Source organism: Purpureocillium lilacinum (genome assembly GCF_023168085.1).
Source record: "Purpureocillium lilacinum CBS 284.36 DNA, scaffold_1, whole genome shotgun sequence".
Lineage (NCBI taxonomy): Eukaryota > Fungi > Ascomycota > Sordariomycetes > Hypocreales > Ophiocordycipitaceae > Purpureocillium > Purpureocillium lilacinum.
Genome location: NW_027072111.1, coordinates 6,932,614 through 6,955,163, shown reverse-complemented (window position 1 = coordinate 6,955,163; position 22,550 = coordinate 6,932,614). Strand labels below are relative to the sequence as shown.

At 58.0% G+C, this 22,550-nt stretch overlaps 6 protein-coding genes across 6 annotated transcripts; 4 read left to right on the top strand and 2 right to left on the bottom strand.

The window, feature by feature from the left end:
• Positions 1-232: 232 nt before the first annotated feature.
• On the top strand, positions 233-1,790 carry PLICBS_001716 (uncharacterized protein; the record flags this gene model as incomplete). Its single annotated transcript, XM_065599894.1, has 2 exons — positions 233-779; positions 847-1,790. The coding sequence occupies 2 exons, from the start codon at positions 233-235 to the stop codon at positions 1,788-1,790; spliced, it is 1,491 nt and encodes a 496-aa protein (XP_065455966.1).
• Positions 1,791-2,308: 518 nt separating this feature from the next.
• PLICBS_001715 (uncharacterized protein) lies at positions 2,309-3,361 on the top strand (the record flags this gene model as incomplete). Its single annotated transcript, XM_018317193.2, has 4 exons — positions 2,309-2,680; positions 2,767-2,870; positions 2,933-3,110; positions 3,170-3,361. 4 exons carry the CDS (start codon positions 2,309-2,311, stop codon positions 3,359-3,361), a joined length of 846 nt encoding a protein of 281 aa, XP_018182718.2.
• Positions 3,362-3,621: 260 nt separating this feature from the next.
• PLICBS_001714 (uncharacterized protein) lies at positions 3,622-7,548 on the bottom strand (the record flags this gene model as incomplete). Its single annotated transcript, XM_018317195.2, has 5 exons — positions 3,622-4,168; positions 4,221-5,086; positions 6,155-6,729; positions 6,782-7,330; positions 7,413-7,548. The coding sequence occupies 5 exons, from the start codon at positions 7,546-7,548 to the stop codon at positions 3,622-3,624; spliced, it is 2,673 nt and encodes an 890-aa protein (XP_018182720.2).
• Positions 7,549-9,625: 2,077 nt separating this feature from the next.
• Positions 9,626-12,094, top strand: PLICBS_001713 (uncharacterized protein; the record flags this gene model as incomplete). The annotated part of the gene is made up of 3 exons (XM_018317196.2): positions 9,626-9,707; positions 9,787-11,681; positions 11,750-12,094. The coding sequence occupies 3 exons, from the start codon at positions 9,626-9,628 to the stop codon at positions 12,092-12,094; spliced, it is 2,322 nt and encodes a 773-aa protein (XP_018182721.2).
• Positions 12,095-15,308: 3,214 nt separating this feature from the next.
• On the top strand, positions 15,309-16,810 carry PLICBS_001712 (uncharacterized protein; the record flags this gene model as incomplete). The annotated part of the gene is made up of 2 exons (XM_065599893.1): positions 15,309-16,626; positions 16,683-16,810. The coding sequence occupies 2 exons, from the start codon at positions 15,309-15,311 to the stop codon at positions 16,808-16,810; spliced, it is 1,446 nt and encodes a 481-aa protein (XP_065455965.1).
• Positions 16,811-17,019: 209 nt separating this feature from the next.
• On the bottom strand, positions 17,020-21,429 carry PLICBS_001711 (uncharacterized protein; the record flags this gene model as incomplete). Its single annotated transcript, XM_018317198.2, has 1 exon — positions 17,020-21,429. The coding sequence occupies one exon, from the start codon at positions 21,427-21,429 to the stop codon at positions 17,020-17,022; it is 4,410 nt and encodes a 1,469-aa protein (XP_018182723.2).
• Between the last annotated feature and the right edge of the window lie 1,121 nt (positions 21,430-22,550).

Genomic DNA, 22,550 nt, shown 5'->3' with positions numbered 1-22,550 from the left:
TGCTAAACTAACTAATTGTAATCTTTCACTGTCGCCTTCGGCATTCCACTGACAACTAGCAACTCAACCCGGATCACCACCCGCATCCACACACAAGCACGGCACTTCTGGGCTCTTTCCTCTTTAAGGGATTCTTATTTTGGTTACACCTCCGTCAGCCTGGTGGGGCCTTTCTATGTTTGCGAAGCCGGGCGAGGCAGAGGACACCTGCAACAAAAACCACCACCGCCACATGCCCCCGCGAGACAACGATAATGTCACTAGCAACGATGATGACCCTCCACCCACGAGCCGCCCAACCTCGCAGCGCAGCCGCGGGGGGCGAGTGAGCGCCGAACAGCCAGGTGGTGGGATTCTGCTCACTACCTTCGCACCCAACAATGACAGCGACTACCGCACGAGCAACGACCTGCGCGGAGATGACGTGCCCGGTGTTAAGGACGCCGTTGGTGCCGCTCTGACGCAGGCCGAGTCTCACGGGTCGTTCCCCGAGGGAGGCCGCGAAGCATGGCTCGTTGTCTTTGGCTCGTTTTGCGCCATGGGAGCCATCTTCGGCCTCATCAACTCGAGCGCCGTCTTCGAGTCGTACTTTAAGACGCACCAGCTGCGCAAGTACAGTCACTCGCAGATCGGCTGGATTTTCAGCCTCTACTTGTTCCTGGTCTTCTTCGTCGGTCTGCAGGTAGGGCCTGTGTTTGACCGCCATGGCCCAAGGCTGCTGGTCGCGGCTGGCAGCATCTGTATCGTCGCAAGTCTCATGCTTCTCAGCATCTCCACCGGTAAGTTTCCCGCGTCACTAATGTTTAACGAGGTATGGATTGGATGGAAGAGCTAACCCTGTTATAGAGTACTATCAAATCATCTTGACATATTCGGTGCTTGGTGGCCTAGGCGGCGCCATGCTCAACGCTCCGGCGTACGGTTCAATCGCCCACTTCTTCAAGGAACGGCGCGGCCTGGCAACGGGCATCGCAACCACGGCCGGCGGTATTGGCGGCATCGCATTTCCGCTGCTTCTGCAGTTCCTCTTGGGAGAGAATGGAGTCGGCTTCGGCTGGAGCTGCCGCATCCTCGGATTTATTCTCCTCGCGCTCTGTGCTCTGGCGAATGTCTTCATCAAGACTCGCTTGACCCCCGGGCGCCAAACAGCGGACGACGGCAGCGCAAGGAAGAGCTCTGTCTGGCCAGATTTCACCATATTCAAGGACAAGCGCTTCGCGCTGTCGGCTGTGGGCATCTTCTTTATGGAGTACGGGCTCTTTGTGCCTCTCACGTACATTGTCTCATACGCAACGTCGCACGGCTTTGAGGTCTCCGATGGCATGATTCTACTGGCCTACCTCAATGCAGGCTCTGTTCTGGGACGCTTCCTACCTGGCATCCTCGCCGACAAGCTCGGGCGCTTCAACGTCATCATCATGACAATCGGTTTATGCGCCATCACCGTCTTGGGCATCTGGCTCCCCTCGGAGTCGTCGCGCGCTGCCATCATCGGGTTCTGTGTCACCTTTGGATTCGCGAGCGGCAGCAACCTCGGCCTCATTCCAGTCTGTCTGGGCCAATTTTGCTCGTCCAAGGATTACGCACGATATTACTCGACGGCGCAGATGGTGGCGAGCTTCGGCACGTTGAGCAGCGTGCCCATTGGTGGTGCGCTGCTAGGTCTGGGAGGCCGCGAGGGTTGGGTGGCGCTGATGCTGTTCGCGGGCTTGTCTTATGTCGTAGCTGTGATCTGCTACACTTCTGCCCGGGTCTTGTCGGTGGGTTGGCAGCCGTGGACAAAATTCTAAACGCGGTCGATGATGCGCCGAAGGTGTTGCCCATGATACATCAACCTTGGGGGCGCGCGACCGCAAACTGCACGTAAGACTAGATATCTACTCAATTGAGTCCGATTACGTGCATACACCTTCGTCCGTTGATTGCGTCATATTACTCTCTGATGAATATGGTCTCGTCTGTTGCGATTATGATGTTTGGGTGTTCAGGGTAGCGTGTTGTTGATTCCGAGTCTTTTGTCGTAAGACATGCACTTGCGCAACCCAATCAGGCAAAGAGCACCTCAATTGCATGCCCGCGTGAGTCACCGGGCATGCTCTTTCAACGGCACAGCCACGAATCAAGGGTATTCAGTGGCGCGCTTGTTCCTGGCAGTTATGGTGCATGATCGTAACAAAGTGCTCTCTCATTTAAGCCGGCCGTAAACTATTGTGAACCGCTTTTTTGCATCCCTTTTGTCTGTTGTTTCTTGTTTTGCTTTCTCTTGCTCTCACATCCGCCCGTGATCTGCCCTGCTACCTAGGTCACCATGGCAAACAGTAACATCGTCGGCACCCTGGATTCGTGGGAGGCCAACGCTGCCTTCTGGGACGCGGGCATGGGCGCCAACGGGAACGAGTACTGGAACCTGCTGCAGAAGCCATACCTGCAGAAGCTCATCCCCATTGACGAGGAGAATCCCGGTGTCACGCGCGTGCTGGATCTCGCCACTGGTAACGGAATGGCGTCGCGATTCCTGGCGCGCCGTGGTGCCAGCGTGGTCGCCACAGATGGCTCGAAAGAGATGCTCAAGTATTGCCGTCAGCGATCAGCGGATGAGGGAGCCACGCGAATGCAGTTCCAGGAGCTCGACGTGACAAAGACGGAAGATTTTGAGAGCTTGCTCGGGTCCCCGCTCGCGGTAAGCCCGTCGATGTAGTAGTTTCACGGGGGCTTTCTTGAGATGACAATCGCATGCGTCGGTGAATGTCAACTGACAGGAGCAAGGACGGCGGTTTCGACGTTGTCCTCATCAACATGGCCATCATGGACATTGAGACGCTCGAACCACTCGCCGATGCGCTGCCGAGACTCTTGAAGAAGAACGGCATGTGCGTCGATGACCCTGACACGAGCATCCTGCCCTGCTGTTGTGAGACTAACACGAGAATAGCTTCGTCGCGACGATGCTGCATCCCGTTTTCTTTACATCCCATGCAAACCGCATCGTCGAGGTCTTGACCGACCCCACGACTGGCGAGTACTACAATGTTCGCGGTAGGGTCATACGCGAATACATGAAGGTTGCACCCTGGCGTGGCGTCGCCGTCAACGGCCAACCCGCGCATCAGGTAATCATGTCGTAGCTCCCATTCCGCGTGGAGACAAGATGTCCAGCTAATGCCTGCAGATGTACTTTCATCGCCCTCTCCACGAACTTTTCGCGACGTTCTTTAAGCGAGGCCTGGTCATGGACGGCCTGGAGGAGCCGACCTTCACGGAGGAACACCCTGAGGTGAAACAGCAGGGACGGCCAGAGTCGTCGCGCAACTATACGCAGATACCTCCCATCATGGCCTTCCGGTTCCGAAAATTAGACTAGGCACAGGGCGGGGTACGTTTCGTTTCGTGCTGTTCCTAGCTGAGATCTATATGTAGCTGCCTAGAATGCACCAGGAGTCGCAGCTGTACCGAATAAGTGAGCATACCGGAGGATCCAGTCTGACGCGTTGCTCGAGAAACGATGTCCCGCGCTGCTGGGTCATCCGTGTCTATTCAACTATGTACGCATTGTTATATACAACACAAGTTGCTTGATCCTCTGTATCCGCTGGTACCTAGAGCCCATGCGGTCGATATGCATCAAGTCGCCGGTTTGCCGACGAAGAAAGCGCATATCACCGCTCCTCCTGCACACCAGATCCCAAAGGCCCAGCCAAATGTCTCCCATCCGGGCCCATCGTACAGGTACCCAGCCATGAAGCTCCCAATCACGCCGCCCAGCGCAAACGATGTCGTGAAAAGACCAAAGCCTACACCGTATACACCTTTCGTGCCCCATATTCCAGGCTTCTCTTTATCTTTATCTTCAATGACGTACGTTATCTCCGCCATGAGAGGCGTGCTGGAGAGCGTGAGGGCGATGCCCATCAGTGTAAGCAGCGCACCCAAGAGTACCTTTTGCGACAGGGTGTTTTCGGCAACGAAGCGCAAACACACGAACAGTGGGACTGAGAGGGCGAAACCCGCAAAGGATAGCCATTTTGTGCCGTAACGATCCGCGACACTGCCCACCAGGGGAGACAGGAATCCCGGTAGAAGAACGCACAGAAAGATGAGGCCGGCGGCGAGGGCATCCCAGTGAAATGTCTTGTCGACGAAAGGGGGGATGACAGCGAAGAATGCGAATCTGTTGGGCGTTAGCTGAGAGTAGGACTTGAGCGAGAGTCGTCGTCACTGACTTGGAGGCTGATTGCATAATGCAACCGATGAGGGACGCGAGCAATCGTCGGGATTTAATCAATGCCCAATAGTTGGCAACCCCTGCGCCAGCCTGAAGAGATCGACCTCCAGGTCTTTCATGAGTCGGTTCAACCAGATCCGCCTCAACTGGCCGAGTTTCCCTGCTGGGAGCACCTTCGTCCGTCACGTTGGCGTTTTGCGTGCGAGCGGCCTTCCCCTCCTTCATGAACAACCGCAGAACGATGTCGCATGCGATGAGCCCAAATGCCATGTAGTAAACAGCATAGTAGCCCGCGTTTTCATAGGCAAGGCCTCCCAGAATCGGCGACAAGAGGAACCCCGCCGTCATCGCCCAATTCACCCAGCCCAGCGCCCAGCCGACCCTCTCCGTGAGGCTGTCCGCCAGGAGAGCCAGACCGACCGCCCAGCAAATCGCCGCGCTGAGCCCCTGCAGCACTCGCCCGACTGCGATGACAGCGACATTACGGCCGAGGCATAGCAGCAGCGTGGAAGCCGCCAGCGCTACCAAGCCTGCGAGGAACGGTAGGCGGCGGCTGGACATGCGATCGGCAAGGAAGCCGAACGCAGGACTGCCGATGCAGAGACCGAGGTTGTAGAGCGCCAAAAGGATGCCATTCCAGCGAGGGATTTCGGAGACAGGGACGCCGGCGCGGGAGGTTAGTGCGAAAGGTAGGACGGGGACGAGGAGCCCGTAGAGGAAGATGTCTGTGAAGACGGCAGAGCAGACGACGAGTAGGATGAGAAGCGTCGATGAGCGGAAGCGTGATAGCGGAGATTGTCGAATGATGGGGACATCATCCGGCGAGACTGATGACATCGCGTTCTCGTTACTCCAGACATTGAGCTGCAATTAAGATAAGGCTGGTCGTAGAAGCCATCAGGAACGACGACTACTCAGAAAGAGAGGATATATGTATTCGTATGCCAATGTCCATTCTGGTCTGCGCGATACACATGGCTTTTCTCACTCAGAGCCATTCAACTCCGATATGGCGATTGCGAGTCGCGAGTCGCGACAGAGTTTTGCTGTGGAATGGCTACGTCGCCGGCGTGTGAGTCGTTCGGCAACGCTAGAGAAGTTTTGACAGACGAGACACTCCCCACCAGGTGGAGATTCAAAACGAAACGGCGACAGGAACCGAGCTTGCCAAGACGGGACGATCATCGGCCGCGGCGCCCGACAGCCCGAGAGACTCACGATACGACGAGCAATGGAACACCCCGCGGAGCCGCTGCGCATTCGCTCAACTTCCGGGCAAGCTGCTGTAATCGTTCCGTGCTCGCAGGTCCTTTCTTTCAAGCCGTGGCGCGCAGCGAACGCTCGTACGCAATGCTCGTCATATGTGTGCGCACATTGAAGGCCCGAGGGCAATCTCGAAAAGTCGAAATAATCGGTTTGGGTCGCTGAGTGTAAGTGAGATCCCTATAGCGAAATCCCAGGCTCCTGCCGAGCGTAACTATGCCAACGACTTTGACATTCATCTACACATCAACAACAAGGAAAGATCATAAAACTGTCTGCCGCTCAAACGTTCAGGGACGGCGCCTACTTTTGCTCTGTAACAAAGGGTATCTATGCGAAGACTCTGTCACGCTCCAGCAACAATGAAAGAAGGCACAATTATATACATCAAGGCTGTGGTGAAAAGCTTCGTCGCAGCTGGTGTGCCCTCGTTGGATGGTGCACTTGAACGGGAACCTGTAGCGTCTCCCTTCTCATGCGCTGCCTCCCGCGGCTGGGGCCACCTGCAGACGATGCCGAATCGCCAGAGTCGAGGCCAACTGTACTCCCCCCTGTTGGCAATGTGATTGCCCTTGGCCTGGACACACTGCGAGCCGGAGTCCCACCAGCCGGCTGTGGCGATGCACGCCTAGGACTCTCATCATCGCGTGCCGACACCACGCTCCCCACAAAGCTCGTGGCCCTAGACCGGGACCTGGGCAGCGGCGTCTCATAGCCATCCGCGTCCCGCGGCGGATTATACCTTTCTCGTATGCGCTTCAACTTGCGATTCCGGTTCGCCTCGCCGGGGATCTCAGGGAAGTCGCCCGCGCGGGTGGGCTCGAAGCCCGAGGTGCCCATCATCTCGTACGCCGCCGAGTTGAACGACTTGCCCACGGCGTGGAACATCCGGGCGACTTTGCGCCTCCCGCCGACGTCGGAACGCACGGTAGTGGCTTGGCTCGCGTGGCCAGTGAGGTACCGACTGAGTGTCGTGAAGCTCGGCCTCAGGGGCGACATGCCATCGTTGGCGCTCGATGACATTGTTGCAGAATGGGCAACCGGGACATGGGGCGAGCGCGTGCGGTCGGAGTCATCGACCGAGTCGCGGAGACTGCGGGAGTCGCGGCTGCTTGGAGACCGGTTTGTGTGATGGGCGCAGTGCTTGCAGACCCCCTCAACGGTGCTGTTGCCGTCGCTTTTGAGGAGCAGGTATAAGGAGCCCACCGCGGCCAGCCCTGTTCCAACAATTGGTGCCCATTGCCCTTCGTCGGTCAGCATCTCATCGAATGATACTAGAAGATGGCAGACTCATACCTATGCTTGCCCACGGCTCATTCTGGTATTTTACCTGAGGACTGAAAAAGTTCCTCTCGCCCATGATGAGGATCGCCAACCCGGCCCCTCCAAACACAGGGACCGCAACTACGCTCAGAAACATGCGTACCATGTGGTTTACTTTCTTCATGCTTCCGATCGTAGCCCCGTTGGTCCCCTCTATGGGGTCGTTCAACTGCCCATCGGTCTCTCGCTCCATGAAACGCAGAGACACGGACTTGAAGTTAATCTCGAGTATCTTGTCCATCATGGATGCCAGCCACAGGATGGCATGGACGCAGCACGCCGCCGCGATCAGCGTCGCCGTCCCAAAAGTGAGGCCATCTGGAGCGGGAATCACATAGATGTCCTTAGCCGACCCGCCACGCATGGGCGAGAAGGGGCCTTCGGTCACGGAGCATACGAGCCCGCATGTCGTGTTGCCATACGGGAAGCGGTGTGTGTCCCGTGGGATGGGGATGCCCGCCTCCTTCTCCGAGCAGCTGGACGTTCCGATGCGGTAGAACTCGACGGTAAGGCTGAGGAGGCCTGTGTTGGGCTCACGGTTAGCGGCACGGGGGCAGATGAGACATCAAAGGGAAGTGGGGGATAGGCGAGGCATCGTACGTACCCGCTAGAATGAGCCCAGCCCAGAGGAAGATGGTGTTGCGGCCTGGATCGTTAAAGTACGTCCGAGACAGTCTAACGGTTACCGGCGCGGCGAGGATGCCAATGGAGCAGAGTTGAAAGGCTCCAAAGACGTCCATGTCGACGGCGCCTGCATGATATAAGAGCGGTGAGCACTGGCCACGAGACCCCGTGATGCACGCCCTCCACGCGCCTTGGGGGGTTTTATCCCATTCAATGTCTCACTTACCATCGACGTGCAGCGCCGCGAGCACAATGGCGTGCACCGCCGCCACGGCCGGCAACAAGAGAGCAGCGGCAAGGCACGCATTCCTGATCCAGACGGACTTTTGCGCGAGCACGCACGCCGCTATAAGGACGTAGTATCTGGTGTCGTTGTCACCGTCAGTCAGCCAGCCAACAGGGCTAGAGAGTGGATTGAAGCCAAGAGGCGACAGCCGTTTTGGCCAAGCCTCCATCTCGATTGTCTCATCGACTACCGTTGCATCCCGGCGCAGCGGTGGACTCACAGGATTCTAGAGCCGGGTCCGTACTGGCCAGAGACTGGCCAGGCACAGATGACTTGCAACGCATCGTCGCCTGAGCCGGCGGCGTTGCTGGCATGCGTAGTGTTGTCAACGCCGCGCTGAATCAGTGACAAAAGCGGCTGCAGCGCCGGCATTGATGATGATGACCCCTTGCGTCCGATATCCGCGCAGCGCGTACTTTGCAATGTACGCTCAAAAAGCTCCCAGTAACGATAGGACTACACGCGCTGCGAATTGGCGCATGTTAAAAGCAGAGTGCGTGTTGATAAAGAGCCAAGGTTCTCATGGCTGAAGCCTCCTCGACCTTGGTCGCGTGCAAGCTTGCTGATCCTGTCAACGTCAAGACGAGGCGTCCGCCTCGCGTCCCTCGGCTACATAAAGGGGACAGACGGTCGGTCGGCACGGCATGGGCCTGCACACACGTTACGTCTTGCTGCTGCCGGCCCCCTCCGAGCAGGGCTGACGAGGAGCATCATCATCTCACTATTGCTCAGCGTCTGGGGGGTAGCACATGCGGCGGCTCAAGGGGGCAGCCACATCAGGCAGCGGGGGATGGGCCGCTCCCGAGTGGATTCGGCATCTTCAAGAGGCAGGAGATGAGGAAGGCAGGCGGCGCACCAGCCACCCGAGGAACGACGTGGAGGGGACGCCATGCCTCAAGTGCCTGCCGGAAGACGGATTCCGGGGGAGGGGCAAGGACGGGCCCAGGCAGCAGAATAAAACAAAGCGGCGGGCCGCGATGACGCCCGGCCACGGTGGAGGTCTCAGCGGCTGGCTTGCAGGGACGGGGGAACACAACGGGGACGAGCTAAAATATTACCTGCGCCGCGCTGGGGCTTTGAGCGAGTGGTCTGTCTGTAAAGCATGTACGTATGATTCAGTGTCACGAGATGGCGGCTAACGGACTGAAGCTAGCGCAACGGGGACGCGGGCAGTGAATCGCGCAGGAGGAGTTGAGGCTCACTTTCACAGGAATTCCTGAGACAGGCTCGAGGCACGCAACGACGGCATGAGATGCCGGCAAGTTAACCTGCCCCCTTCTATAACCTCCATAAAGAGTCTCTTGGCAGAGGCAGAGCCTCCAACTTGACACCATAAGACTTGATACCCTGAATCGTTGAAGGCCTTGGCCCCCGTGCGCGTTTCCCCAGCAAGGTTCATGATTCGCCTGCAGGCCAACATCGGCGATCAACTGATCAGCATTCGCACGCCGTGTCACGCACCATTGAAGAGCCAAGCCGACGTTCTGCAGCAGCACCAGCAGCAGTGGCTTTTTCCTGCATCTCGCTTCCAATCGTTTCGCCACACGAGCGCACACGCTCGCCCGCCCGGCCGCACGCTTGCTCGCTGGGCCGAAACGAAAAAAACAGGGTCCCCTTTGTCCTGCTTGGCGGCGGCGGCGGCAGACAGCATTTCATCATCAGCGAGCCGGAGCCGTCCCCCGACTCCCACCCCGCCCGGACGGTCCTCCGTTGCGCGGCTCTTTGTGTGAAGAAAAAAAAAAAGTCCCCCCTCCGCCAACGGCAGAAGAAGCCCGTCGCTGCCGATTGACGACACACTTCACCCCCAACCCCCAGCTCTGGGCCGCCCCCTTTGCGCTCTGCCGCCGTGAGACGAGACGAGGGGCTTCCCCAGTCCTCGCGCGGCAGACACAGGGAAAGCACCGCAGATGGCGTACGAGGAGTCGCAGGACACGAGCCGGGTCGGGGAGTGGCGTTCCATTGTGACCCTCGTCGTGTTCGTCCTGACAAGTGAGTATTTCCTGACCCCCGGGTCTGAGACGCTCACATGTGCTTCAGACGTGTGTGTACTCATATGAATTACCTACAGACGTCAATGTCCTATTTCCGTTTCACATTCCCATATTTGTCCCCCGGAAGCTGTCCAACCTCTTTCTCGATGCCCTCGCCGCAATCCGCATCATCCCCAAACGGAAACGGAATGCGCCGCCGCTGCCGCCACCACCAGTCGTCGACAGCGACGCCAGCATCAATGTCGCACAAGGCGCAGACGTCCCCGTCGACGCCGACGACGATGACGACAACAACGGCAAGATCAAGCCGTACGTGCGGCTCAACTTCCCCATGAACTTCGTCACCGCGCCTCTCATCGCCGACCTCTTCCTGCTCGCCATCCAGGCCATCGGCCGTCAAGAGGTCCACGACGGCACCATCGGCGCTGACAACATCTCACCTATTGACATCATGGCCTTCTTCATCACGCTCGCCTACATCGCCATCTCCATTGACGCCTCGGGCCTCATCCGCTACCTCGCCTTCAAGGTCCTTCAGTGGGGCGGCAAGGTCGGCCACCGACTCTTCTTCTGCCTGTACGCCTTCTTCTTCGTCCTCGGCAGCTTCATTGGCAACGACCCCATCATCCTATCTGGTACTGCTTTTCTCGCCTACATGACCCGCGTGTCTAGCAATATCGTGCATCCGCGCGCCTGGATCCACACGCAGTTTGCCATTGCGAACATTGCCTCGGCCATCCTCGTGTCTTCCAACCCGACCAACCTGGTCCTCGCGGGCGCCTTCAACATCAAGTTCATCAACTACACCGCCAACATGATCGTGCCCGTCGTAGCAACGGCCGTCATACTCTTCCCGTTCTTGCTGTACATCGTCTTCGCCGACGAATCCCTCATCCCGTACTCCATCAACATGCACGAGCTACCCGACGAAGTCAAGGACAAGAAACCCGTCAACCCGAACATTCCACATGCGCGCGGCCACGTCGAGGAGGACGAGTCGGACCTTGCCAACAACGAACAGGGCAAGCTGCTTTCTTTGGAAGAAATTATGAACCCCTTCCTCGACAAGGGCGGTGCCGCGTTTGGCGCCGTCATCATGGCCGCGACGCTCATCACCGTGCTGGCCCTCAACGCCGCCAGCACCAAGGACGGTCCGCATCCTGTCTTCTGGGTCACGCTTCCGGCAGCCTTCGTCATGTTCTGCTGGGACTTGGGCTTCGGATGGTACCACCGCGCCGAGACTCGTGAGATCGCGCGCAAGGGCAGGCAGGATGTCGAGACCGCAAGAGCAGAGCGCGCGATCCGGCTGCAACACGAGCGCCGCATGTCCACAGCCTCTGGCGGACAGGCTTTCGAGATGTCCTCAAGGACGAGCAATGCCCAAACCCGCAAAGGGTCTGGACAGGACGCACCCGAGGGGGTTCTGCCACACCCACCTACACCTGCAATTCTTGTGTCCGAGGGCACGGGCGACGAAAAGGACCTCATGCCCAGTCAGACAGATACGCTGGCGTGCTCACAAGTCACGTCGACCTCTGACATGGCCAAGCAAGACCCCGCCCTGACCAGCGACCTGAGTTCGTTCGAAGAAAAGAACCGCCAAGATATCAAGCCGGTCGCTCAGGGCGTATTCCTCCCGTCTTCGCCCAGCGATGGGACCGACCAGATCCCCGACCGGCACATCCCCGACGTCGCCTTGCCGCCTCCGCATCGCGGCCCGACCACATTGGTCTCTCTGGGCGAAGACGCCCTGCGTTGGTCCCAGGAGACCTTCCCCACGGCCGCAGCAGTCGCTCTCCATCTCCCTTTCGCGCTCGTGCCGTTTGCCTTTTGCATGTTCGTCCTCGTCCAAGGTCTCGTCACCAAGGGCTGGGTACCGGTCTTCGCGCACGGATGGGACCACTGGGTCAACAAGACGGGCACCGTCGGCAGCATCGCCGGAATGGGCTTCCTTTCAGTTGTCCTGTGTAATGTATGGCACCATTCTATCCATCGCCGTCTACTTTATTACGTCCTGTACGTATCACTAACGGGAGCTAGTTCGCTGGAACAAACATTGGCACCACCATCCTGCTGTCCCGGGTCATTCAATCCTGGCAGGCCATCCACAAGGCCACGGGCGAGCCCATATCGGACCGCACCTTTTGGGCTACTGTCTACAGCATGGCCATCGGCGTCAACTACGGTGCTTTCAGCACCGCCTTCAGTGCTTCGCTCGCGGGCTTGCTCTGGCGGGATATCCTCGCTCGCAAGCACATCCGTGTGCGCAGTCTCGACTTTGCGCGCGTCAACCTTCCAATCATCACCATTGCCATGATTGTTGGATGCGTGGTTCTCGTGGGCCAGATTTACATCACGAGGGGGGAGGGCCCGTACGACGCTTAATGATAGATACCCGTATGACCATAGAATAACGACAGTCGAGGCAATCCTCGTCCCCAACCATCTAGGCTTCCATGCCTAGAGACTGCAAGTACTGTCCTGCCATGTTAGCATTGAGTGTACCATGATGGCCGCTGAGAAGCCGCCATTTCGCCTGTCACCTAGACCTAGACCCTGCAAGGCCTTGGCTGAACCAGAAGGGCACATGCCCGCGTCCGTCCGCGCCCAGCGGTCAGCCGTCGCTGCTCCTGTGCCGGCGACACCACCCCACGACACTTGACATGCAAAACGTATCGGAGGGTAAAGTGACTCGGGCGAAGCATGATGTACGTGGTGAAATTATCCACGGGCCTGAGTCCATACCGGTTTTCGTCCAAGGTGTATTGTTGATTCGGGTCCGGCTGTGCACTCAACATTTCATGTTAGCAACGGCGGTTCCAACGCGGATCTGCCACGGCGCGAACGGTTACAAAATATGGGGACGCAACGCACCATCATTACCCAGCTCCCGCACTGGCATGGAACATCGGCCATTTGCCACTTGACTGACTTCCAGCCCAGCGGCGCGACGCGGCCTACTGACTCCACGCATGTGTAGGGGGAATTTTTGTAGTCCCTTTTCGCCTGTTCGAGGCTCGTGTCGCAATGGGGTCTCGCCCTGCCTACATCGGCCTCGTAAAGAAGCAATATTCTGTCCTGGCCATTTGCGGAACTTTGACCGTTAGGTGGCCGACTTGCAGTACTCAACACTGCGGCACCAGCCGCATCGCGAAGATAGAGTGCTTTGGAAGCATCCCACTTCCCGTTCATTATTGTCGTCTGCAGTGCTAAGGACTCCAGAAGCTCCTTGGGTGTGACGCCATGCCACAGAAGCTGTCGATTCTGCTGAAATGCGATGCCCGTCTTCAACTTTCAATTGCGCCAAGGATCCAGTCATTGTACTTGCTCGCCACAGAAGGTCTCAATATGACGCCGTAAATTCGCTCGATTGCGATATCGAGACCAGAAAACACCGCTGCGCTCTGTCTCAAGTACTAGTACAAGTCTTGAGACTCAGCGGTCGATGGGTCTGATAAGGGAGAAAAGTCGTAGTCTATGCTGCGGAATGCTTGGTATAGTGGTAGGTGTTCCATGCTGTCCATGATTCTCAGGCTAAGGAGGGACCATGGCGCTGTTCGTAGTATTGGGGACTGGAAAAGGCTATATAGGAACTCAAGTTCCAGGCGAACAGCCCCCATAGTCGTCAGCGCAGGTGGACGCTCGTCGCCTACCGCAAGAGGAATCTGGCGCCGGTACAGATTCGAGGCATCCAAAATCGATGGCCCTTTAATTCCGCCATCGCCATCTTTGAGGGCGTCGGCGATATGGAGAAGAGAGTTGTACGCCAGAAAGATGCTCCACGAACTCATATGGCTATAAGGTATAGCCGTCCCATTGTTCGTAGGTGAGGACTTGGAAACTGGCCCTCCATAGAGGGCAAGTTCTATGACCTCGCGGGCATTTCCATCACAGCCCTGTTCCACTTTGGTATGGTCGGGTAGGCTCGAGAGTTCTGGCAAAGCCTTCATGTTGGGACGGTAATAGTCGAGATCGACGTAGTTGTACGTTCCGGTCGAAATAGACCATCTCCAATCGTCCCATTTCATTCCAGTGAGCTCGCAAAACTTGTTCTTGCAATAGGTCCCCACGTCGCTCAGTGCCTCGGAGGAATAGGTCACTGTCCTAAAGCCATATATTCCTCTTACACGACCGCGCCGCATAACGCTCGCGTACCCGATACCCGCCCTGACGCGGATGATCTGACAAAGAAATATTGTCAGAAATATTACTGTGCTGTGAAATGTTTGACTGACCTGGAAAATAATGAAGTCGTTTACGTTTGCTCCAATATCCACCTTGACGAGATACGACTCGAACAAGGCACAGTTCGTTGGGTCCTTTTCCACTGTTTCACTTGAAAGCCAGGGGCTGTGAAGCTGGGCATCGCTGAATTGGCCAGCGCAAGGGGTTTTGACCGTTGACTGTGTCAAGTACGAAGTAGTGAAATTCCTCCTTGAGGGTAGAGGGTTCGAGGGGCGTGGCACGCCCTACCCAGGCTCGGGGGTCGTCTGAAGAGAATGTCCACGGTCTTGGGCGTTTGAGAATGGAATTCAAGGGCTTTAAAGGGGGGCTTGGTCGTGCACGCCGATGCCTGCATTTGTCCCTGGCCTGCTGCAGCGCCGCCAAGCTGCCAGGTGCACCGGCATCGAAGATGTGGTTATCGAGGGCCCCCCGGGGGCCTGGCAATATGTATTCGTCGATATCCATGGATGGAGTCCTTTGGTGAATGCGGATAATGTCCGCCCAGTTGAGATGCAAAATGGAATGGTCGTACCCCTCGCTGGTAGGCTACGGGGGAAGCTGCTCTCTGCTTAGACCGCAGTGGCACCGAACGGTGACGGTTGCAAGTTGGATGCACTTGCCCCGTTGCCATCGTTGCCATTGTTGCTCTCGTTGCTCTCGTTCCTGCCGCTGTCGCTTGAAGATGCCCTTTCCCGTGTTGGCCAGAAACGAATGGCCGATGTCCAGACAGCTCTTCCCCGGGAACGCGATGCATCGCGCCTGTGGCACGCGTGCAGGCGTACCTGGCCTAACCTGCCGGAGTCGCGGAAAGATCCAAGAACCCGCAATCGCCCAACGTGACTTCTCGTAAATCGTGTTCGTCCGACAATCCCGTCACGAGACTGCGCTTCTGATGAGTCAAATAGTAGGATCCTGGTTATGCGGCAGTTGCTGTGCGACATGCAGCCGGTCCGATCCGAGATCTTCATCGCACACAGCTGCACTGCGCGCAGTCACACTGCGATGCGCAAACATGTGTGCCAATGGCTCATTGCGCATGCAGCTTCGCTTGGCCATGGCTTGGCCACGACTCCCAATCGCTCAGCTCGTGGCTTCAGCAGTGCGCGTAAGCTGACGATTGGACGCTCCCACGCGACACAGCAAACGTGGCTGTGGACGAGACGCCGTCTGTAAGACTGAAACGTCCCGAGGTCCCCGCAGCGTCAGCTACACCAGGCTCGATGGGGCATCACCATGCGATCAGCGCTGACGGCGGCCCCCTTGACCACGCAAACCCCGTGCGTGCGGTGGGTATAAGACCACTGCTCTCCGCACGCCGTTTGACGGACCGTCCTTTCGAGCGTCGAACAACAGGTTACAGCAACACTCACCCACCATGGCAGACCGTCACGACGCTCTCCGTCAGCAAATCACCGCCGGCGCGGTGCTCACCCCGGGAGACGATGGCTTCCAGCAGGCGCTCATCCGCTGGAGCTACGCCGCCATCAAGCCCGCATCCCTGGTCGTCCAGCCGGCATCCCCGCAAGAGGTATCCATCGCCGTGCGCTACGCGACCGCCAACAAGATACCCCTCGTCGTCATGGGCGGCGGACACTCCACCAGCGGCGCGTCCTCGTCCGACGGCGGCATGGTCGTAGACCTGCGGCGCCTTAACTCAGTGCGCGTTGATGCAGCCGCCCAGACAGTCACCTTTGGCGGCGGGTGCAAGTGGAAGGAGGTGGATGAGACGTGCGGCGCGCAGGGTCTGGCGACGGTCGGCGGCACCGTCAATCACACCGGCGTTGGCGGGCTGACATTGGGCGGCGGTTACGGGTGGCTGTCCAGCCGGTATGGGCTGACCATCGACAACCTCTTGAGCGTAGAAATCGTTCTTGCTGATGGAAAGATTGTCACGGCGTCGGAGAAGGAGAACGCAGACCTCTTCTGGGCTGTGCGCGGAGCCGGCCAAAACTTTGGCGCAAGTTCCCATTCCCAACTGCGCCCCCCGTGTAAGAGAACACAGACTAACATCTCGCCCCAGGCCGTCACCAGCTTCACGAGCAAGGTCTACCCGCAAGGCGACGTGTGGATGGGACCCATCGTCTACACGCTCGACAAGATTCCGCAGGTCGTCGCCTTCGCCAACTGGTTCCATGAGAACAATACGGGCGACGAGTCCTTTTGGTTTGGCGTGCTGGGCGCGGCTCCCGGCGTCCCCGCCCCGGTGCTTTTCTGCATGGCGTTCAAGAACACAGCCTCGCAGGCCGAAGCGGAAGCCTTCTTCAAGGACCTGCTCGACATCGGCCCTGTCGCCAACATGGCCCGCGTGATGCCCTACTCGGAGGCCAACAACCAAATCCCCAACCGCGACGAGGAGAAGCGGCGTCTGCAGGGCGGCGCCAATTTTGTGATGCCGCTGCAGGAGGAGTTTGTAAACAGGATAGTCAGCGAGTTCGTGCCCTTTGTGCAAGAGCGCAACATTGGCGAAGGTTCCGGCATCATCTTCGAGGTGTTCCCCCACGAGAAGATCCGCGAGGTTGAAGGCAACGCGACGGCGTTCCCCTCAAGAGGCAACTTTTACCACGCGGCGAGCATGTTTTCGTGGGACGAGGCGGCCATGGACAAGGAGGTGCGAGATCACAACCGCAAGATCATCGGGCTGTTCCGCGAGAAGGGATTCCAGGGTATGGGTGGCCAGTACAACAACTACGATGGTATGGCTCGTCTTCTTGCATTACTCGTGTCTCCTTGCTGACAGACATTTTTCCAGGCGAATTCCTGGGACCGGAGCGAGCATTTGGCCACAACTTGTCGAGGCTGCAGGAGCTGAAGAAAAAGTATGACCCGGAGAACGTGTTCTGCAAGTGGCACAGCGTGTGGCCTGCGGCTTCGGCATAGGCTGGGCACGCGCATCGCGAAAAAGGACCGTCGTTGTCGCTGATGAGAATATCCCAACTCCTCCGCCGTTGACGCTAGAACATAAATACGATGGTCACCTGGACACATGACCTTGATGACATATTGCTCCTTGCTGTGCCATTTTCTATCCAATTTGATTGACACATATAATACTGATGTCTTGTCTATCCAATCTCATAAGCATCACGTCATTGCTCATCCTCATCGTCGCTCCCTCTCAAACCTTTAGCTGGCCCACATTCTACAACCTGCCCCTTGTCTAGCCGGAGACACCAGTCCGCGTCCTCGACTGCTTCTAATCGGTGTGCAATCGTTATAACCGTGCTATCCGCCAGCTCATCCCTCAATATCCTCTGCACCAGCGCAGCAGTGGCCCTGTCGATCGACGCCGTTGCCTCGTCCAAGATGACGAGCCCGCTGCGCCGCAGCACCGCGCGCCCAATGCTGACGAGCTGCCGCTGGCCTTGACTCAGGTTCTTGCCACCTGCATCTATGGTCGAATCGAGGCCCCAATCCGGACCTAGCACGCGGTGGATGGCGTTCAGGCACGCCTCGTCGCTGAACTTGCCTTCAGGGTCGAGGTTGTCGTGCAGCGTGCCGGGGAAGAGCGTCGGGTCCTGCTGCACAAAGGTGACGCGCTTGCGCAGCTCGGTGCGGTTCACCTTGGCGAGGTCGATGCTGCCAATTTTTATCGCGCCGTTGCTGGCCGTCTCGGTGGCGAGCAGCGCGTTTGCGATTGTCGACTTGCCTGACCCCGTCCGGCCCAGGACGGCGCATGTTGATCCACCGGGAATCTCAAACGCGACCTTGTATAGCACGTCTGGCAGCCCGTCGGCATATCTAAACGACACGTCCTCGAATCTCACGGCATCGCAGGGGCGCGGCCAGTCGTCCGGCGGGGTGTCGTCGCCGCTTGGCTCCTCGGGGATCCTGTTGAGCATATTGACGCGCTCGAGCGAGACCGCGTCGAGCTGAAGCTGCGCCAACTTCTCGCAGAGCTGCTGCACCGCTGCCATGGCAATGGAGGACTGCGTCAGGACGAAACCAACAGCGCTCGCCGGCGTGCCGCGCCACACCATGAAGGCGACGAGCACGGCCCGCGTGGACGCCGACGACATGCTGAGGCGGAAGTCGAGCCAAAACGCCATGCTCCAGAAGAAGTGATCCTGCTTCTGGAAATCGTCCACGGCGTCCAAGTGGCGGTCCTGAAAGTGCTCCTCCGCCCTGAGAGCGCGGATGGTGACGAGCCCGTCCTGCATGACGCCGATGTTGGCGATGATGGGCGTCAGGTAGCGCATCTCCATGCGCCGCAGGCAGCGCGACACGGGCACGTAGTACCGGAAAAAGTAGACGAACAGGATAGCCACAGCGGCGAGGATAGCGAGCAAGATCGGCTGCTGCAACATGATGGCGATCATGCTGAGCACAAGAGCAATCAGGTTGAACACGAACGCCTCCAGCGGCGCGAGGATCCCACCGTCTACCATTCCCATGTCCGCAATCAGGCGATTCTTGAGCTGGCCCGTCGGCGTCACGTCATGGTACCGGAATGTGGCCTTGCTGATTCTCTCAATGGCAACCCTAAACAGGTTTTGCGCCGCATCGATGCTGATCTTTGCGAGCAGCAGCTGGGCCACGGCGTACGTGGTAGTCTGCGCGGCGGACAAGCCGGCAAGGATGTAGATCCAGATGTCTGGACGGATCGCTGGGTTGGGCAGGCCCCAGGGCCCTTCGACCGAGCCTGCTGCCTGGGACGCCGTCGCGTTGCCCCAGGCTTCGAGCAGACGGGCGCGCCCAATGTCGGAAGTGCGAGACAGGCCGTAGAAGACTGCCAGCAGCACCCACATATTCCATCCGCCGGCTTTCATATAGCCGAGGTATACGGAAAGGGGCACGCTTCCCGTCTCTGCGGGCTCCTCCGGCGCGTCTTTCAGACCCGACACTGCGTCGTCAGCTTCGTCATGCTCATGCTCGGAATCCTCGTGCGCGCTATGACTGTCTGGGGTGTGGATCGGATGCTCGAGCTCCAGCCTGATTTCTTCGTTCGACAACACCTTTGCGCGGCCGTCGTCCATATCTATGACCTTGTCGGCGATGCGAAGGACCAAATCGTCCCGATGAGTAACCATGACGATGATGCGCCCCTCGGCAAGCGGCCCTTGGAGAAAGCGTCGGACGATGTTGCTAGCGGTATCGTGGTCAAGCGGCGCCAGGGGATCATCGAGAAGAAGAATGCGACTCGGGCTGTACACTGCCCGCGCAAGGGCAACGCGAGCCTTTTGGCCGCCGGAAAGCCCCACGCCGCCCTCCTCGAGTTTCGTCTGGTCGCCGTCGGTAAACACCTGCAGGTCGGGAGCCAGTGCGCATGCGTTGATAACCTGTCGATATCGCACGGGGTCGAACTTCTGATGGAACAGGATGTTTTCGCGGATCGTCTTGTTCTGCAGCCAGGGCAGCTGCTGGGCGTACCCTATGGGTTCGTCCGGGCGCAGCATGTCACCTTCGTGCAGTTCCATCTCATTCAGTGTGGCTAGTAGCAAACTGGACTTGCCAGAGCCGACCTTGCCCCGAATGATGGTCAAGCCTTCGGAGAACCTCAGGTTCAATTTATGCAGTACGGTGTGCTGCGTCGAGGGCCACGAAAAGGATGCGTCCTGAAACTTGATATCCATCGTAAATGAGGATTTCATGCCGGTGTCGTCACGGTCGGGCTCGTCCAGATACTTGTTGACACGCTCGACGGGGATGATTGCCTTCCAGTAGGCAGCAATAAGATCAAACGCCTCCTTGACGCTGCTCTCGAGTTGGCTGAATAGTTGCAGTGCCGGCCAGATGACACCGTTCGGGAGGCTCTGCCGAAGGACCACCGTATAGAGACAAATACTCGCCAGGGGATACGACGTGCCGCCAGCAACGTTGATTGTCGAGATGAGAGCCGTGACGCGTGCCATCTGCAGCCGCTTGAGCATCTCGCGAAGACGGAACCGGAAGATTCTATCGCTCCACGAGGCGGTCCAACCATTGAGCTTGAGCGGGCGGCTGGCCTCGACAAAGTGGGCGACTGCCTGTGCGCGCTTGTCGGAATGGGCGGTCCTCTGACGCTCCATCTTGACAAGCTCGCGAACAAGCAAAGAGTTGACCGTCAGGACGAGGGCCATGAGTCCGAAGCCGAGGGTCGATGGCCAGCCCATGATGTCGACAAGGAAATAAATGGTAACCCCGACTTTGATGGGCTGCGAGACGAGCTTCGGCAAATCCCAGAAGCGCTGCGAGATTTCGTAGGTATCGCCGCGGACGAGGTTGACGACCTTGGCGTTGGATGCTGGCTGGCTGGGCGCGTCCTTTGGTGGCTTGACCTGCTTCTTCCCGCCGGCACATTTGCTAAAAATTCGCTGGAACTTGTTCGCGGGTTGCGCGGTCCCGGTAGAGAGGACGTTGTCTTCCGCTGGGCCCTTCTCCGTGACGTCGGAGCCAGGGACAGCCCGGGTCAGGAGCTTTCGGAACAATCCGATGAAGGTCTCTCCTCGCGATCGCTCATACGCTTTGCGCGAGTACCACGACGAAGTGGTCTTGCACAGCTGCCGCCCAAAGTCGAGAGACAGCATGACAAGACACCAAAAATACGCCTCATCCGGCCTCTGTCTGTCCAAAGAAGCATAGAGTTTGCTTGTCAGTCGGATGTTAGAGACTTCCGCCACTTTTTCCACAATCGCCAGAAGAGTGGCGATGGAGAGATCCAGGCCGTTGGCTTCGATCAGGCAGGGGATCAGATTGCCCTTGAGTTCACGGAACGCCATGTATAAGCGCGTGTGCTGGAACTCGAACGGCAGCTGCCACACCTGCTCCTCGGTAATCTCCTTGTGGCGGCAGATGCGAGCGAGGGGGAAGACCCAGGTCATGGCCCAGAAGCGGAAGAGTGTTAGGTTGTCCTCCGGACTGCGGACGTCGTGGGACGGAGGGAGGTTGGGGTTGCCAATGTCCTCATTTTCCCATGCCGGGTTACGGATGGGCATGTTGACGATGGAAAGGACGGCGGCGATGGCGATGGCGATCCGCGCCACGCGGTAGGTGTCAAGGGCCTCCACTGCATGGTCGAGGAACTGGACGGCATAGGTGGCGAGGCCGGCGGCGACAATGAACGTGTAGTGCAGGAGGAGGATGCGCGGAGTGTGAGTAGGACGATCAAAAGCCGTCAATAGAGTCGCTCCGAGCCACGGAACGACCTCGAGTATGGCGATGAGTTGTTTAGGATTCAGGCACGCGGGGACGATGGACAAGGCGAGTCCCGCAAGGGCCAAGAGACCAAGGATCAGGGTCCAGTGCGTCCAGGACTTGCGCTTGGCAGGCCCCGGACCGATTTCTTGTGCGAACGGCTGGAGCCATCGCGGTAAGAGCGAGAGGATCTTGTTTCGAAAGACATAGAGGGTGAATGTGACGATTGAGAGTGCGGTGAGGGCGTAGAGAACTTGCTTGTCCGTGTTGGAGAGGGTTGCGGCAGGGACAACCTGCACGTTGTTGAGCCACGATACTTGGTCCGGCACGGCGAGCGAGGTGCCAATGTAGGCCATGCCGCGTCTGAGTGAGTCGAAGACAGACATGATGGAGGGTGTTTTGGAGTGAGCTTGGGTGGTCTTGGTGGTTTCTGGAGCATCCAAAAGGGAAGCGATTCGGCACGGGGACCCGATGGTGACGCTTGGATGCCTTTCCAGGCCAGTCTCCAGCAACAGATATTTATAGGGATGGCGATCTTACACCCCTCGGGCGCAATAAACAGAAGAGATGTTTATCGTCTGGAGGCCGGCCATCTGAGTGTGTCGAGGGCCAAAGTATACCCTGGTTGGACCGCGTACTAAATCTCCAGCGTTTCGCTGGTTCCAGCCCACGGCTGGTTTAAAGGCGTCGGGCGGCGGTTCCAGGACGCTCAGATCGCAGTGAAGTGACGCGGTGGTTGAGCAGGTCGCACTGATCATGTCTCACTCTATGTCGTCAAAGTTTGCTCCATGGCCGGTGGCGGTCAACGGTGTCGGTGCTTCACCTTAAAAATATCCTCAGGCCGAGTGATGTTGATGATACGGCAGGCGTCCGGGGCTCCAAGGGATGGTCGTACAAACACAATTGGCGTTTAATGCCCGTCACGGCAGGTCGTCCGCAAAGCTTACAATAAAGCTACGCAAAGGAGGTTCATCGACGAGGTGCGTTTAAGGGACGTAGATGGCTGAGGGACGGACCCGGCTGTTGTAGGTCAAAGTCAAAATGCGGTCCATTCAGGGTCCCGACGCGGGAAAGCCGCCTTGGCCGGTGCGGCGCCGGATCGGTGAGGGGAAAAGATTGAGAATCGCGGGGGTTGGAGAATGCGGGGCAGGTTTCTCGATGCGCGCGAACCAGAGTGACCATCTGGAATCAATATGTGGAGTTCGTCGGTGTCTCACCTCTGTTGCTGTCCCGTTGGTTCCTGCAGGAGTGACAATGGCAAGGTTGCATCTATTCGTGACGAGGAGCTAGATGCGAATAAGCTTCTCTCGGTACCAATTGGTACAGTAAGTCGGAAAGCATGAAGCCAAGAGGGGATGTCAATGGCATCCCGATATCGCAAGAGCCTCTTCATCCCAGTGATGCATATCCGTCGTATTCCTTTCCACGGCCACGATGTAAACATACGCGTTCCCAATCAAACTACCCTATAGTCACCACTGGTGACGATGGACCGAAGTCTCAGTCC